Consider the following 13,213-nt stretch of genomic DNA (forward strand, 5'->3'; position numbering starts at 1 on the left):
ATGTGGCAGTTGTGTAAGACTTCAGTTAGGCACATTTGGAGTATTGTGTGGAGTTGTGTCACCACACTATAGGAAAGATGTGGAGGCCTTGGAGAGAGTACGAAAGAGGTTTACTGGGAAGTTGCTTGTATTGGAGTGTATTAGCTCCAAGGAGAGATTGGACAAATGTGGATTGTTTTCACAAGAGCGTCGGAGGCTAAGGAGTGACCTGACAGAAGTATATAAAATTATGAGGCATGGATAGGGTAGATAGTCTGTCTTTTTTCCCTAGGGTAGAAATATCCCTAGTATTAGCTAGGGTACGTAGATTTAAGGTGTTGAGGGTAAGTTTAAAAGACATGTGAGGAACGTTTTTTTTACACATAGGATAGTAGGTGCCCGGAATGCACTGCCAGCAGAGATGGTACAAGCAAAACATTAGCAATGTTAAGAGGCATTTCGACATATAACAGGCAGGAAAGAGAGGGATATGAACTGTGTGCAGGCAGATGGGATTAGTTTAGAATGCCATCATGGTTGCCACTCTATGGGGCAAAGGGGCCTGTTCCTGTATGTATGTACTGTTCTTTGATTCCCAAAAGGCAGCACCACTTGTTTGATGCTAAGGACCCAGTTCTTTCATAAATAATTCCAGGGATTATATCTCCAATGCCCACTTTAGAAGTTCATTCCATGTGTTAATCATCCTTTGCATGAAAAGTAACTTCCAAATATTAGTCTTAAATTTGCCTTTTAACAGAGTGTTGAAAAAAATTACATTCACTTTCTAGCAGATTTCATGCTGTCATAGCATCCTGAAGCATTTGAATATCATCAACTAAAATCTGTACAATTCTTTCAAGTTATTCCTTAGCTATTTAAAACCCAAACGTAGAATACTTACGTAAATGAGTTTGCTCTCATCCAATTTTTTCCCTGTGCTTGATTTTTGTATTTTTTTTCAGATTTTAGACATTTTTATCAATTGAACAATCAGAGACCTCTGAATAACTTGTGCTTTTCGAATGTTTAGGATTTCTTGTATGACTCATACATCTACATTTTATTTTAAGGTGTAACTCTATAAAATACTTCTGCTTTTTTTTCTTGGCAAATGTGCAGGTCAGGATAACCTAGCTATGGAGTAATAATAGAAATTAAGATAATCTATGATTCAGAGTTCCAGTTGGCAGTAATTGATAACATGTCAACCTACAAGTTTCATTGTGCAAATCTAGAATTTTACTTCAGTTGTTGCTTTTTTTTGGCAATTATTTACCCCAAATTACCTCTACAGGAAATGAAAAGAAGGCAGAGAATTTTTATGAAAAAAGCAAAAGTAGTTTTGGGCACTGAATGTTAGAAAACTGAAAGGTACCTTTTATACAGAAATAAACAAAAAATACAGCATATACAAAGCAGTATTTTGTTGCATATTTGGCACATGAATATTGGTTACTCACTTCATTTTTGGGGTTTGGGGTAAGGCCCATATGTGAAGTATTAAATAGTACAGTTATACCTGAAACTTTTTCTAGCAAGATTGCTTTTTCAGTGGTGAAGAGTGTTTGCAGGAAGCCCCTGCAGTCTACTTTGTCTGCAAAATAGTACAAGGTTACCTGGAGTATTGCTCAATGAAGGATTTGTGGGCGATTGCATGGATCTGGGATCTCAGTTTGCATCAGCTTTGACGAGTTATCTCATTTTCTCCTCCTCTTGCCTTCACAATATGTCTACAATTAGTCACATTAAAGTGAATTTGTTGATGTGATTTGATTTATTATCGTCACGTACAGAGATACAGTGAAGAGTATTGTATTGCGTGTTAACCAGACAAATCATGCCTTGCATAAGAACATCAGGGTACTAGAACAGAATGCAGAATATTGCATTACAGCTGCTGAGAAAGATCAATTTGAATATATGAAAGGTCCATTCATAAGTCTGATAACAGTGGGGAAGAAGCTGTTCTTTAATCAATTGGTAAGTGTTTCAAACTTTTGTATCTTCACCTATGAAAGAGGTAAAAGAGAGTATAACCGGGTTGGGAAGGATCTTTGATTATGCTGGCTGCTTTCCCAAGGTAGGAGGAAGTGTAGACAGAGTCACTGGAAAGAAGGCTGGTATTGGGTTGCCTTCACAGCTCTCTAATTTCTTGCGGTCTTGGGCATAGCAGTTGCCATACCAAGCTGTGATGCACCCAGATAGGATGGTACTTCTATAAAAATTGGTAAGAGTCATTGTGGACATGCCAAATTTCCTTAACCTTCTCTGGAATAGAAGTGTTGATGTGCTTTCTTGACTGTTGTGTTGACATGGATGGACCCCTTGTTGAATATTTACTGCTAAGAACTTGAAGGTCTTGACCACATCCACCTCAGCACCATTGATACAGATGGGCAAGTCATCCACTCTGCTTCCTGATATCGATGACCAACACCTTTGTTTTGCTGACGCGAGAGTTTTGTCTTTATCACCATTTCACGAAGGTGCCTATTTTCTTCCTGTATTCTATCTCGTCATTGAGTGAGATACAATCCACAATGGTAGTGAAATTAGCAAATTAGTAAATGGAGTTAAAGCTGAATTTGGCCACACGGTTGTGAGTGTGATTGAGATTGAGATTGAAATTGAGATGAGTTTAAATCTTTCCGTGTTGACAAGTCAAATGCAATGCATACGCTAGTGGCCAAGAATCAATCATACTGTGGTGATATCAATCAGATTTGGCATCCCTTTATATGTCTATCAATGACCCTTCTTTAAATGGAGTCCAGTTTTTGATATGTACAAATTATATGCCGACTGCCTGTTTATGCGAAGTACTGTGATCTTAATCTGAAAACAGAATTAAACCTTTGCTAAGGCCATTATGGATGATGCACTCCTATCTTTTCTCTCCTATTACCAGGCAATGTGGTTAATGGTGCAACAGGATGAACCAGAGGATTTTATAATAGCTACAGGAGAGGTGCACAGCGTTCGAGAATTTGTTGAAAAAGCCTTCAAATACATTGAGAGAACCATTGTGTGAGTATGAAAATGTGCTAAAAACTGCTTGATTCATAGATACGGGTCTACTGTATTTCTAATTTGATCTTTTTACAGGTTGATAGCTCATAATTTATTATTAGTTTCCAGATAACGCTAAAATTGCTCACAGTTTATACTTGTTGAAAAGCTATGTAGAAGTGGAATGAATGAAAATTTTAAGTATTTAACATGATTAAGTAGAGTCTATAAAACAGTCTTTACATCACCTAACAAGACAAATCAGTGGTAGTTCTTTAATTAAGTAGGATATGTTTATAATTGTTTGGATTATAGTTCAATGTTGAATCTATTTACATTTGTGTTAACAGGAAGAGAACCTAGTTTGGTTGCAATAAAGTTCATGTGGTATATGTTTTACATTGGCACAGTAAACTTAATATAAAATCAAAGTGCCTAAAATACATCTTTTCCTTGGATTTGGTGTCTGTTTGCTTGGTGTTAATGTTTGTTTCTATTTTTTATGTGCAGTTCACATGACAAAAATCATTGTAATACCATACAAATCAAGAATACTTTATTCAAAAGTAAAAGTAAAAATAGCCCATACATAGTTCGTCTGATGTATTCTTTTTAGAAAATTGTACTCAAAATTGACTAATAGTTATCCTGTCATTCCTGTGCACTCTGGGGTGTCACGTTTTTAAGTATGAGGCAGCCGTATGTTGAAGCTATTAAAAATGCTATCATGTGTTGTAATAGGCAATTGAGTATGGTCATTCAGAGTGAAAGATGACCATTAGGTCGAGTCCTTCAGTTGAATTCCTTGCATTCGATTTCCCAGTACAGTGCACGGTGAGGGTCTTGATTGCTTTTCATTCATAGGTTCTTGACAAAAAAATTTGAAGTTTCACGTTTGTTTTTACTTGGAGTAAAAGAGCAGCAGCAGATTTATTTGCATTTGTCTTATCGGTACTAGTTAAAATGTTTTGTTGTCATTGTCACTGTTGAGATATAAAGACTATGAAGAATTAAGAAGTTAGTTTTCCATTCCATAAAATAAAGTGCTCGGAGTCTGTATTCTATTCTATATATTTCAACCGTAATTTGAGATGTGGGCACATAGCTTACTTTCAAGCCATTCCATCTGTATATTACAACTCATTCATCAACACCAATGTTCCCTGGGCTCCTCTGCTTGTAAAAAGAGAAAAAAATTGACCTGGATAAACCTCAAAAGCACACTGCAAATATTTTGATTATTTTTAAATATGGGTGGATAGTATATATGTGTATGACTGTTTAGCAGTTATTGGATTATTAACTACTTGTATCACAACACAGCAATTGTGCAATTTCACTTAAATTTATGTTGACACCTAACAAAAGAAAACAGTGCATCATTAACACTAACGTTCAAATTTTAATGTGTGTACTCATAAATCTTTGCTTGTTCAGTAGAAAAGCAGATAATTATCATTTATTTCCATCGCATTGAAACTTGTTTAGTTTCAGTTATGCTTGAGCTATTCACCTGGGTTGGATTCCCACTTTTGCAATGCAGCAATTAGTTTCATTATTTTCACAACGAAATTGTTATTCTGCATTTTTCCAGATTGACAATCTCTGTCACTGAAACAGTAAAGCTATTTTGGCAATGTAAACAGTGTGAGTTAATGCATGGGCAGTTTCCTTTGGTGACAGAACCAATACCAATATAAACTTGCTTTTATTGGTGACTCTCGATCTAATTAGAATGATGTACTGTCTTCGACAGTTTGATTTAACTGGCAAGACGCACTTACGTGCACCGATTATATATCTATAAACGTGTCTGAATTTAGTTAGCTTTTACAAAATTACTTTTTATATAAAATCATTACAATTCTTCATGCCTCATCAATAAACCACGTACCATATGAACTCTCATTTCGCACATTGGGTGTGTGTGAGGACAGCTAAACTGCTTCTTGCCCAAGGTAAAATGACTTCAATGTACACACACAATTTTTATTTCCAATAGAACAGCAAGTACTTTCTGCCATCGCTTTGATTAATGGCCAGGATTGTTCTATTTACTTTGCACATGAAATACATTAAATATGTGCGTACAAACTATTTGATTTGTAAGGTGACTACATATGTGTGTGTGTGTGTGTGTGTATATATATATATATATTTATATATATCATATTTATATATTAAGGATGTCACTGAATAGTCACTTTCATTCTAGTTACTTCTACCACAATAAGTCGTCAATACTTCTTAAATGCTAAACATTCCTTAGTGCACAGGGTATTTACCATTATTTCTATCAAACTGTGTGGTTTAATCCCGCCTTCAACAGGGGCTGACAGGTCTGCACAACATGTTTCTTTGATGTGCTCATAGTACATGTAAGCACACAGTTGAACTCCTAATGGCCCCAAATCACTGTTGATGTTAAATTTAGTAGATTAGCCTAAGGACAGAATAGTATTGTTTCTACTCGTTTCATATTTGCTTTTCTCTTAACCTGAGACCCTTTGTGGTTCATGACAGCAGCCAGTTATGTTTTACAGCAATAATGGATGATACACTGTGGTGCTTTATCTAAAGCTTCTTAACATTTTGCTTTTTTTTAAACCATGGTTTTTCGGCTGGCAATGTGCCATAGAATGGTAGTGGATAAGTTCACACCTGTATTTCCCAACTTGGTGATTCTGTCTTTGCAATGTATTTGGGGAAGAGGAATTGCTTGGTGAAGGATAAGTTTCTTTTTGAAACTCAGGTCAAATGTGGCAGAATGGGATATTGAAGGGTGAATTGCCTCACATTGCCAATTTTCAGTCATAGTGAAGGCCTACTGAACAAAACAGAAACAAAATTTGACAGTCTCTGAATAAAACATGAAGGCTGTGATGCAACAGCATGCAAATATTGTGTAGCCTGCTAATTTTAAATGATTGTAGCATGCAGTTCAATGTTGAAAATACCGTTGAGTGACTTTATGCCACAGTAGAGGTTTAAGCACCACTTATGCACACTGTTAATGTGGAGGTGCATTCTGGAAGAAGCCATTTCTGGAAGTAGTTAGGGAAGAGCCTTTAACCTGCAAGAAGAATGATCAATGGAACAATAAGGGATGGAGGATAGATGCTGCACTGAAACCCTGGTGCAAGTGAGAGGAAAAGAGATATGCCTTCTTTTTCACAGCAGGCTATGAGACCCTGTAAACATAGTGCAAAAACCTGGAGGAGCAAACATCTGTCACAGTTTATAATAGGAGTCTCGTGCCAAGGACCTGGATACCTCAAGAAGGCTCAATGACTGTGATCACTCTCGTGAATTCAATGGATGCACCTTTAAATGTTTAATTTTATTAACTGAACCACAAGTCCCCGATCCTGCTTGTTTGATCACACACCTCACTGAACTAACAACAATCTCAATCGGTTATGACTCATACCTGAGGAAGAAGAAACACCATCATTCATTGCTGTTGCAGTTTATTGAGAAGAGTCCACCGATGCTCATGTCCCACTGTTCCAGAAGACATACCACAATGCATAAAATCCCAAGTAGACGTTAAAGTGCCCAGTTTGTTCAATTGACTGCAACTCAGGACAAAAGCAGTTCACCACCAGGTTTCGTTGTTGGTTTAAAACAATGCTCTATTGTAACACACCTATTTTCAATGGAAGGAAGAAATAAAGAAAGGATTTCTAATTTACTACTATGTAACTTAAACTATTACCGTTCAAAAACCTCAAAAATCTGTGCACTCGTTCTTGATTAAGACAGACAAAAGGCAGATTGACACAGATACTTTGTTTAGAGAAATACAACTGCATAAACAATGTTCTTTAGATTAAATGTCCAGGCCACAAGATCAGAGGCTATTTCTTAGAGTTTGTCTGAGTTTAGCAATGATAAGACATTGACTATCAGTCTACATATATAACATTCTTATTTTTGATAGTTGATTTTAAGTTCCCTGGGTTTTTGCCTTTTCATTCATGTGAGGAAAAAAGGAAGAGATATATTTTCCATTTGCTGGCTCTGGCTGTTTCTACTGCGCTTGGTTTCTGTCTTTCTGTCTTTCTGTCTTTTGCTTTCATTCTTCTTCACTCCCTCTCTGTCTGTTTTCACTCAGGAAATACAAAGCAAATACTGGCAATACAAATTGGAGAACTCAACAATATCTGTAATATTCATGGTTGCAGGTGGTCCGGAAAACTACCAAATAACCGTGGATTCAGATTAGCATCTTAGACTGCTAGCACACCCTCAAGACTTGAAATGCACATTCTGTTTATTTCTTTTGTATTGGACACGTTTTAAATATTTAACTTCCTCATGTTTGTATGGTGTATAATTGATATTGTGTCTTTGTTATTTTTCTCAGAGTTAGTCATAAAGTTTCAGTTACTTTCACTGAAGAATGCCTGCATAATTGGTTCCTTGATAATTCTGGTGAACTAGTAACTACATGTTAACTTCAATTAACTACGGCTGCTAACTAAAAATATCATTAAATTTATTTTGCAGTTAAACTGGTCATGACAGTGGCATATAGGTGAAAACTGGTAGATATGTACACTGTGTTGCTTTGTGCACTTGGAATCTGCCACTACAGTCAGTGTCAAGAAAGAAGGAAGAATCTGGTGTCTATTTAGAACAGGGCTTTGCACAGATCTTGGAACCCATCCTTTTCAGTCGTAATTGATTGTGACCTCAATGAGAATACTTGTGTACCAACCCATCATGCAGCAGCTTATGGCTGATTTCTCAGCTTCTATTGCAGCAGAAACCACCCTGCACCTGCTTGCTGAACAGAAATCTTAGAATGAAGTCATGCAACGATGGCTTGTGTAATGCCCTGGGGCAGAGACAACAGCACACCCTCTCTCAGGATGACAACATACATACTTCCACTACTCTGGCAGTGCTCTTGTAGTTGTCTGTCACCGGCCTAGTGCAAACTGGCAAGATCAGTGCATTTTGAATCCAGGCATTGTAGGGATAGAGGTGCTCAATGTTGTCTTCATGACAATCTGCAACATTCCCTACTAAGAATCTGCAGCCTTCCACTAGCCATTTGCACTGTCTACATGCACTAGAATAATAAGCCCAGATGAAAAGGGTATTTCATTGACAATTGCAAATTGTTTTGGATACTTGATTAATCATTTTGTTTCAGAATACTTGTATAGTGAAGCTTTTCATTTCAGAGTTGTGACCAAAAGGACATTATGATTGTTGGTAATGTAAGGTAAAGTAATAGGACTGTCGATGAATAACAAGTGAGATATTTGTGTTCACCAATGTCACAGTCAGATAATTACGTCTCAGACAACCTGATCAGGCAGGAAGAGTATTGGTTGCCTACTCCCTCCTTTCATTCTTCTTGACTTGCTCCTCCTCTTGATCCTCGTCCTTCTGAGCTGGTCACCTCATAGTCGATGGCAACATTGATCATGGTTTCTTGGTATTGATGTTGTGCAGTATGCAGAAGGCTAAAGCAAATCTTGCCATAAGATCACATGCTCTGATAAGTACTGCAATAGCATTGATCAAGTGCATCAATTGTCTGCTCAATGACTTTGCATGTGGCAACGTGACCCTCATTATATTCATTATTATGTGAGTTGTGCACTGGAATCAAACACCATATTAATAAAAAGAAAGGCCCAGGGCCTCCCTTTGGTTTAACATGGTAGTTCGTATGTAACCGGCTCAGTCATTGCCCACAGAATCAAGGTGTGGAATCTCCTTCAGGTATGATGTATCTCAATATTGGGCTTATAAAATTATGCATGCTATCAATGGAACGTTGGAAACTAGCCATGCTTGCAATTCTCAGAAATTGAGTGCTTGGTCTGCCTGCCTATCTCTGTTAAGAGAAAATAAATTGCATTCAGCTCTCATTTACATTGATCTCCCTTATGAAACATTAAACCAAGAGGTGTGAAAAGTATCTCCTGCCTGCACGAAGCCAGATGGATCAATGTTCATGACACAGTCACCTTTGTTGTGTGCATGGGTTTCATCAAGCCTGAAATGGTATAGCAAAAATAAGAAAGGCCACCTTTCTAGTCTAACTAGAAGAAGTTAATTGCAATCTGCAACTATTTCCAGATAATATGAATATGACTCACATACTAGGGAGACAGTTTGGAACATACCAACTCAAGTCTGTCTCTTCTGTGCTCCCTCTTTAATCCCTGACCAAGTCCACATGGCATCATCACAAGGGTACTGTTTATTCAATCAAGTTTTAGCATTTCCATACCCTTCTACAATATCTTCCTCCATGTATTTTTCCATCACTTTATGCTTGTTTTATCCATTTTCATGTACACTACTGCTACCCCATCTTCCCCCAAATCTTTGACTTTACAAATTTACACAATCTGATGGTTCCACTATTCTTCCCAAATTTGGTTCTCTTTGGATTTGGAGAATGATAGTTTGTTGTGTAGAAATTAGTTAACTTTGACCGTGTTGATCGTCAGAGATCTGTAGTTCTTTCTCAAGCTGGAGAATCTTTAATCTCTGGTATTCCCTTCACAAAGGATTTCTATTCCTTATAGTTGTTGGTGTGGTTCCTTTTACTGAAGATGGTCTTATTTATTTGCAGTATCTTGGATTTCTACAAGTTGTTTGCCTCTTTTTAGTATAGCAAAGTGTGAAGCTGGATGAACACAGCAGGCCAAGCAGCATCTCAGGAGCACAGAAGTTGACATTTCAGGCCTAGACCCTTCATCAGAGAGTTTGCTCCTGAGATGCTGCTTGGCCTGCTGTGTTCATCCAGCTTCACACTTTGTTATCTTGGATTCTCCAGCATCTGCAGTTCCCATTATCTCTGCCTCTTTTTAGTGTTGTCATTTGTGGTGTTGTATTCACCTTATCTTCAATTTGTGAGAGTGGAATTTGCTTCCTATTTAGCCTGTAGATCTGCACAGAAGTGGCTGGACTTATTACTTCAATTTCTTGAACATTCTGTTTTCTTGTCCTCTCAGCAAATAAATGATGACAACCAGATTATATACTTTCTTAACCACTTTATCTGGAGATGCTTTCTTGCTTTTGAGTGATACATTTTATTTTTGGGGATTTGGCTTTGGAAGATGGAAGGTGGGACATTTTGCTTGACCTTGCCTGTTCCGAAACACCTGGGCCCAACAACATACTTGAATTTAGAGCACATAGTTGTTCACTGTACAGTGGCAATTTGGCTCAGTTTAGTTGAAGATGTTTTTGGTGTCTTTATGACAATCTATGATAGTTTGTCACCATTACCAGCTTTTCCTAAGTGAGTATCATTGCTACTATGCCATTTGTGGAGAAATAGTGTCTTGTGGTCAAGTCACTGGTCATAATCCAGAACCTGAGGTTAATATTCGAGAAAAATGTGTTCAAATTCCATTTTGCAGACGATGAAATATGAATTCAGTAACAAAGAACACAACAAAGAAATAACAAATGACAAACAGTCTAATGATGACCGAATATGATATGAAGGTTTGGTGTTAGACTGGGGTGGACAAGACCAGAGATCACAGTTAATAGTCCAACAGTATTATTTGTAATCACAAGCCTTCAGAGTGCTGCTGCTTTGTCAGGTGAAGTGAACTTGAAAGCTTGCAATTTCAAATAAACTTGTTGGACCATAACCTGGTGTCATGTGAATTCTGATGGCATAGTAGTAATGATACTCAGTTAGGAAAAGCTGGTAATGGTGACAAACTATCATTGATTGTTGTAAAAACTGATCTGGTTCACTAAGGTCATTTAGGGAAGGAATTCTGCCATCTTTGAGGTCTGGACTGAAGACCCATAGTTCAGTTTATAATGCAGTTCACTCTTAACTGCCCTCTGAAATGGCCATGACAGCCAATCAATTTAAGGCAAACTAGCGATAATTATTAGCAAGCGCAAACCTTGCCAGTGATGCCCATGTCCCCTACAAGAATAAAGAAAATGAAATGCCACCATCTTCCTATCTCCCCAAGAAGCTTTGGATCTTCCCCACCCGCAAATGCTTTTCTCTTGGTTCTTTCATCACTTCCATGATAGAATTAAATAATGCTATCATCCTTTGATTCAGATGTATATGCATAATATGCAGAATTAACTTGAACATGATTGGTAAACATTTTTACATATAGATTGTGAGTAAAGGATGTCTTTTGAGTTGTGCAATATACGTATATGTATATGATATACGTGTTAAAACCAATATACTCTTGGCGAGTAGTGGTGTAATCGCACTTGTATCAGTTTTTGTCTTTTCAAACTAAATTATCTGTATTCATTTAAGTGAACTAAAATGGCTGGAAGTCTTTTCCGGAGTTAACTCGGAGCCAAACTGTGGTTGTTTTAAGTTTACCCTTGAAAATATAAAAATGGTCGGGAGTATAATTTGATTATCTGAACTATTATGATGGTAAAAATTGAACATTTATTACAGAACTGATTTTAGAATTTTTGTTAAGAACAGCCTTACAATTACAAAAGAAATAATGAGTACATGAAATCCTCACAACTATATTTATGATGTTGTGACACAATGACCAAAAGAGTTCCCAATATTATTCCACCATTTTTTTTAATATTCTTTCATGGAATGTATCACAGTCTAAGCTAGCATTAATGAAATTAAAATGGAAACTGTCTATATCTTTAAGAAGTGTTGTGGTCTAGGTCCCAAACCTGTTTACTTCCATTTTCAAGACATATTTTTCACCTTCACTCCTACCTCACTACCAGAAATAATGATAACCCTTATTAATGTTTTTATTTATTTCTGATGTTAATTGTGCCAATGCTTCAATTGTTAACCTTCCCTGATCCAGTGTACGTAAAATTCAATTCATTCAGAACTCCATAACACACATCCTGTCTGTTTCAAAAACCCATTGTAACTTTTGTTGTCCCCAAATACACTTATGCAGAAATCTTCATCCTCCTCTTCAAATCTCTCTTGAGCCCACATTCTTCTCTGCATCTTGCACCCTCATGTATTCTTTGCACTGATTATGGCCTACTGTGTGGCTTATCTATTCTCCCACTACCATCGTTGGGAGAGCTTTCCGAAATTATGCCAGTTCCCTGAAACACTCTCTCTAAGTCTTCTTGGTTCTCTTCCTTTGTCATCAGTCCAAATGTATCTTCAGTTGTGCACGTTGGAAAGTCTTGTTAAATAAACGTTAGCATGTAAGTGTCAATCCATGATACTTCAGGTAAGATTCCAAAGAATCATTTTTTGAGTAACTACAAGAATATGTTACAAAATCCATGACAACTGGAGCACTGCCTCACTCGAATATCAAGATAATATACTGAAATGAAGAGCACTGGAGTTCAATCCAAAATGACATGTTACATTAAGTGGGAACTGTCTCAGCAAGATTGTTTTGTAAGATTTGCTTTGTTGTATGTAATTACTGCCCTTAATTCAGCAAGGCCTTCCAGAGTTCTAAATTCTGATGCATTATATTATATAGTCTTTATGTCAGGGGGAAGATGTGGTTGATTAAATCAGAAGTAATAGCATCTAAAATGTACTCCTAAGTTTTAATTTATATGTTTGCTCTTTGTATTGAGAAAGGGCGTTATGCTTTTTAAGTTAACTGGTTGTGCACATAAATGTAGATGTTTCACTTTTTCACGTAATGCTTGTATCAGTTCACGGATTATAGAACAAACTAAATGTAGTGTAAATTTTGCATATATGCATGAATATGTTTTTATATATAAAATCTAAAATCTTTACATTAGAAATCACTAGTAGTGTGCACCTATGTCTATACTGCTCTTGCCATTATATGTTTAATGACTGTACTTTGAAAACTACTTGTCACACTTTCACAAACTTTCTTTAATGCTCATGTCCAGAATGTGGTGATGAATGTAATTAAAAATGTACGAAGCAGAATAATCAACTTCCAACTGAAAACTATTAAAATGCATGAAAGTATATAATTATAAATAGAACAGCAAACATTTACAATTAAAAAGTTGAAACAATAAAATTGTGCAAAGTAGGTCAAAATTCTTACTTTCTGTACAGAGCTGTGGATTTATTACTGACATTTGTAGCACATTGAAAACAATGTTTAAATGAGTGTGATTAGGTTTATAATTAGACTATACAACTAAGCACAATTGGAGAGGGATCAGCTAATGAAAAAATTATGCAAATCAACTTCATTTTGTCTTTTGATTGTGTATTTCTTAATACTTCCTGGATCAT

General features: G+C 36.6%; 1 protein-coding gene across 1 annotated transcript in view; it reads left to right on the top strand.

The window, feature by feature from the left end:
* The window catches only part of gmds (GDP-mannose 4,6-dehydratase), a 625,969-nt gene that overhangs the window by 516,113 nt on the left and 96,643 nt on the right, over window positions 1-13,213 (top strand). The window contains exon 8 of the mRNA XM_048547800.2: window positions 2,891-3,009. Within this exon, the coding sequence (XP_048403757.1) occupies window positions 2,891-3,009 (119 nt within the window). The remainder of the gene's footprint in view (window positions 1-2,890; window positions 3,010-13,213) is intronic.

Source organism: Stegostoma tigrinum, chromosome 2 (assembly GCF_030684315.1).
Source record: "Stegostoma tigrinum isolate sSteTig4 chromosome 2, sSteTig4.hap1, whole genome shotgun sequence".
In the NCBI taxonomy this organism is placed as follows: domain Eukaryota; kingdom Metazoa; phylum Chordata; class Chondrichthyes; order Orectolobiformes; family Stegostomatidae; genus Stegostoma; species Stegostoma tigrinum.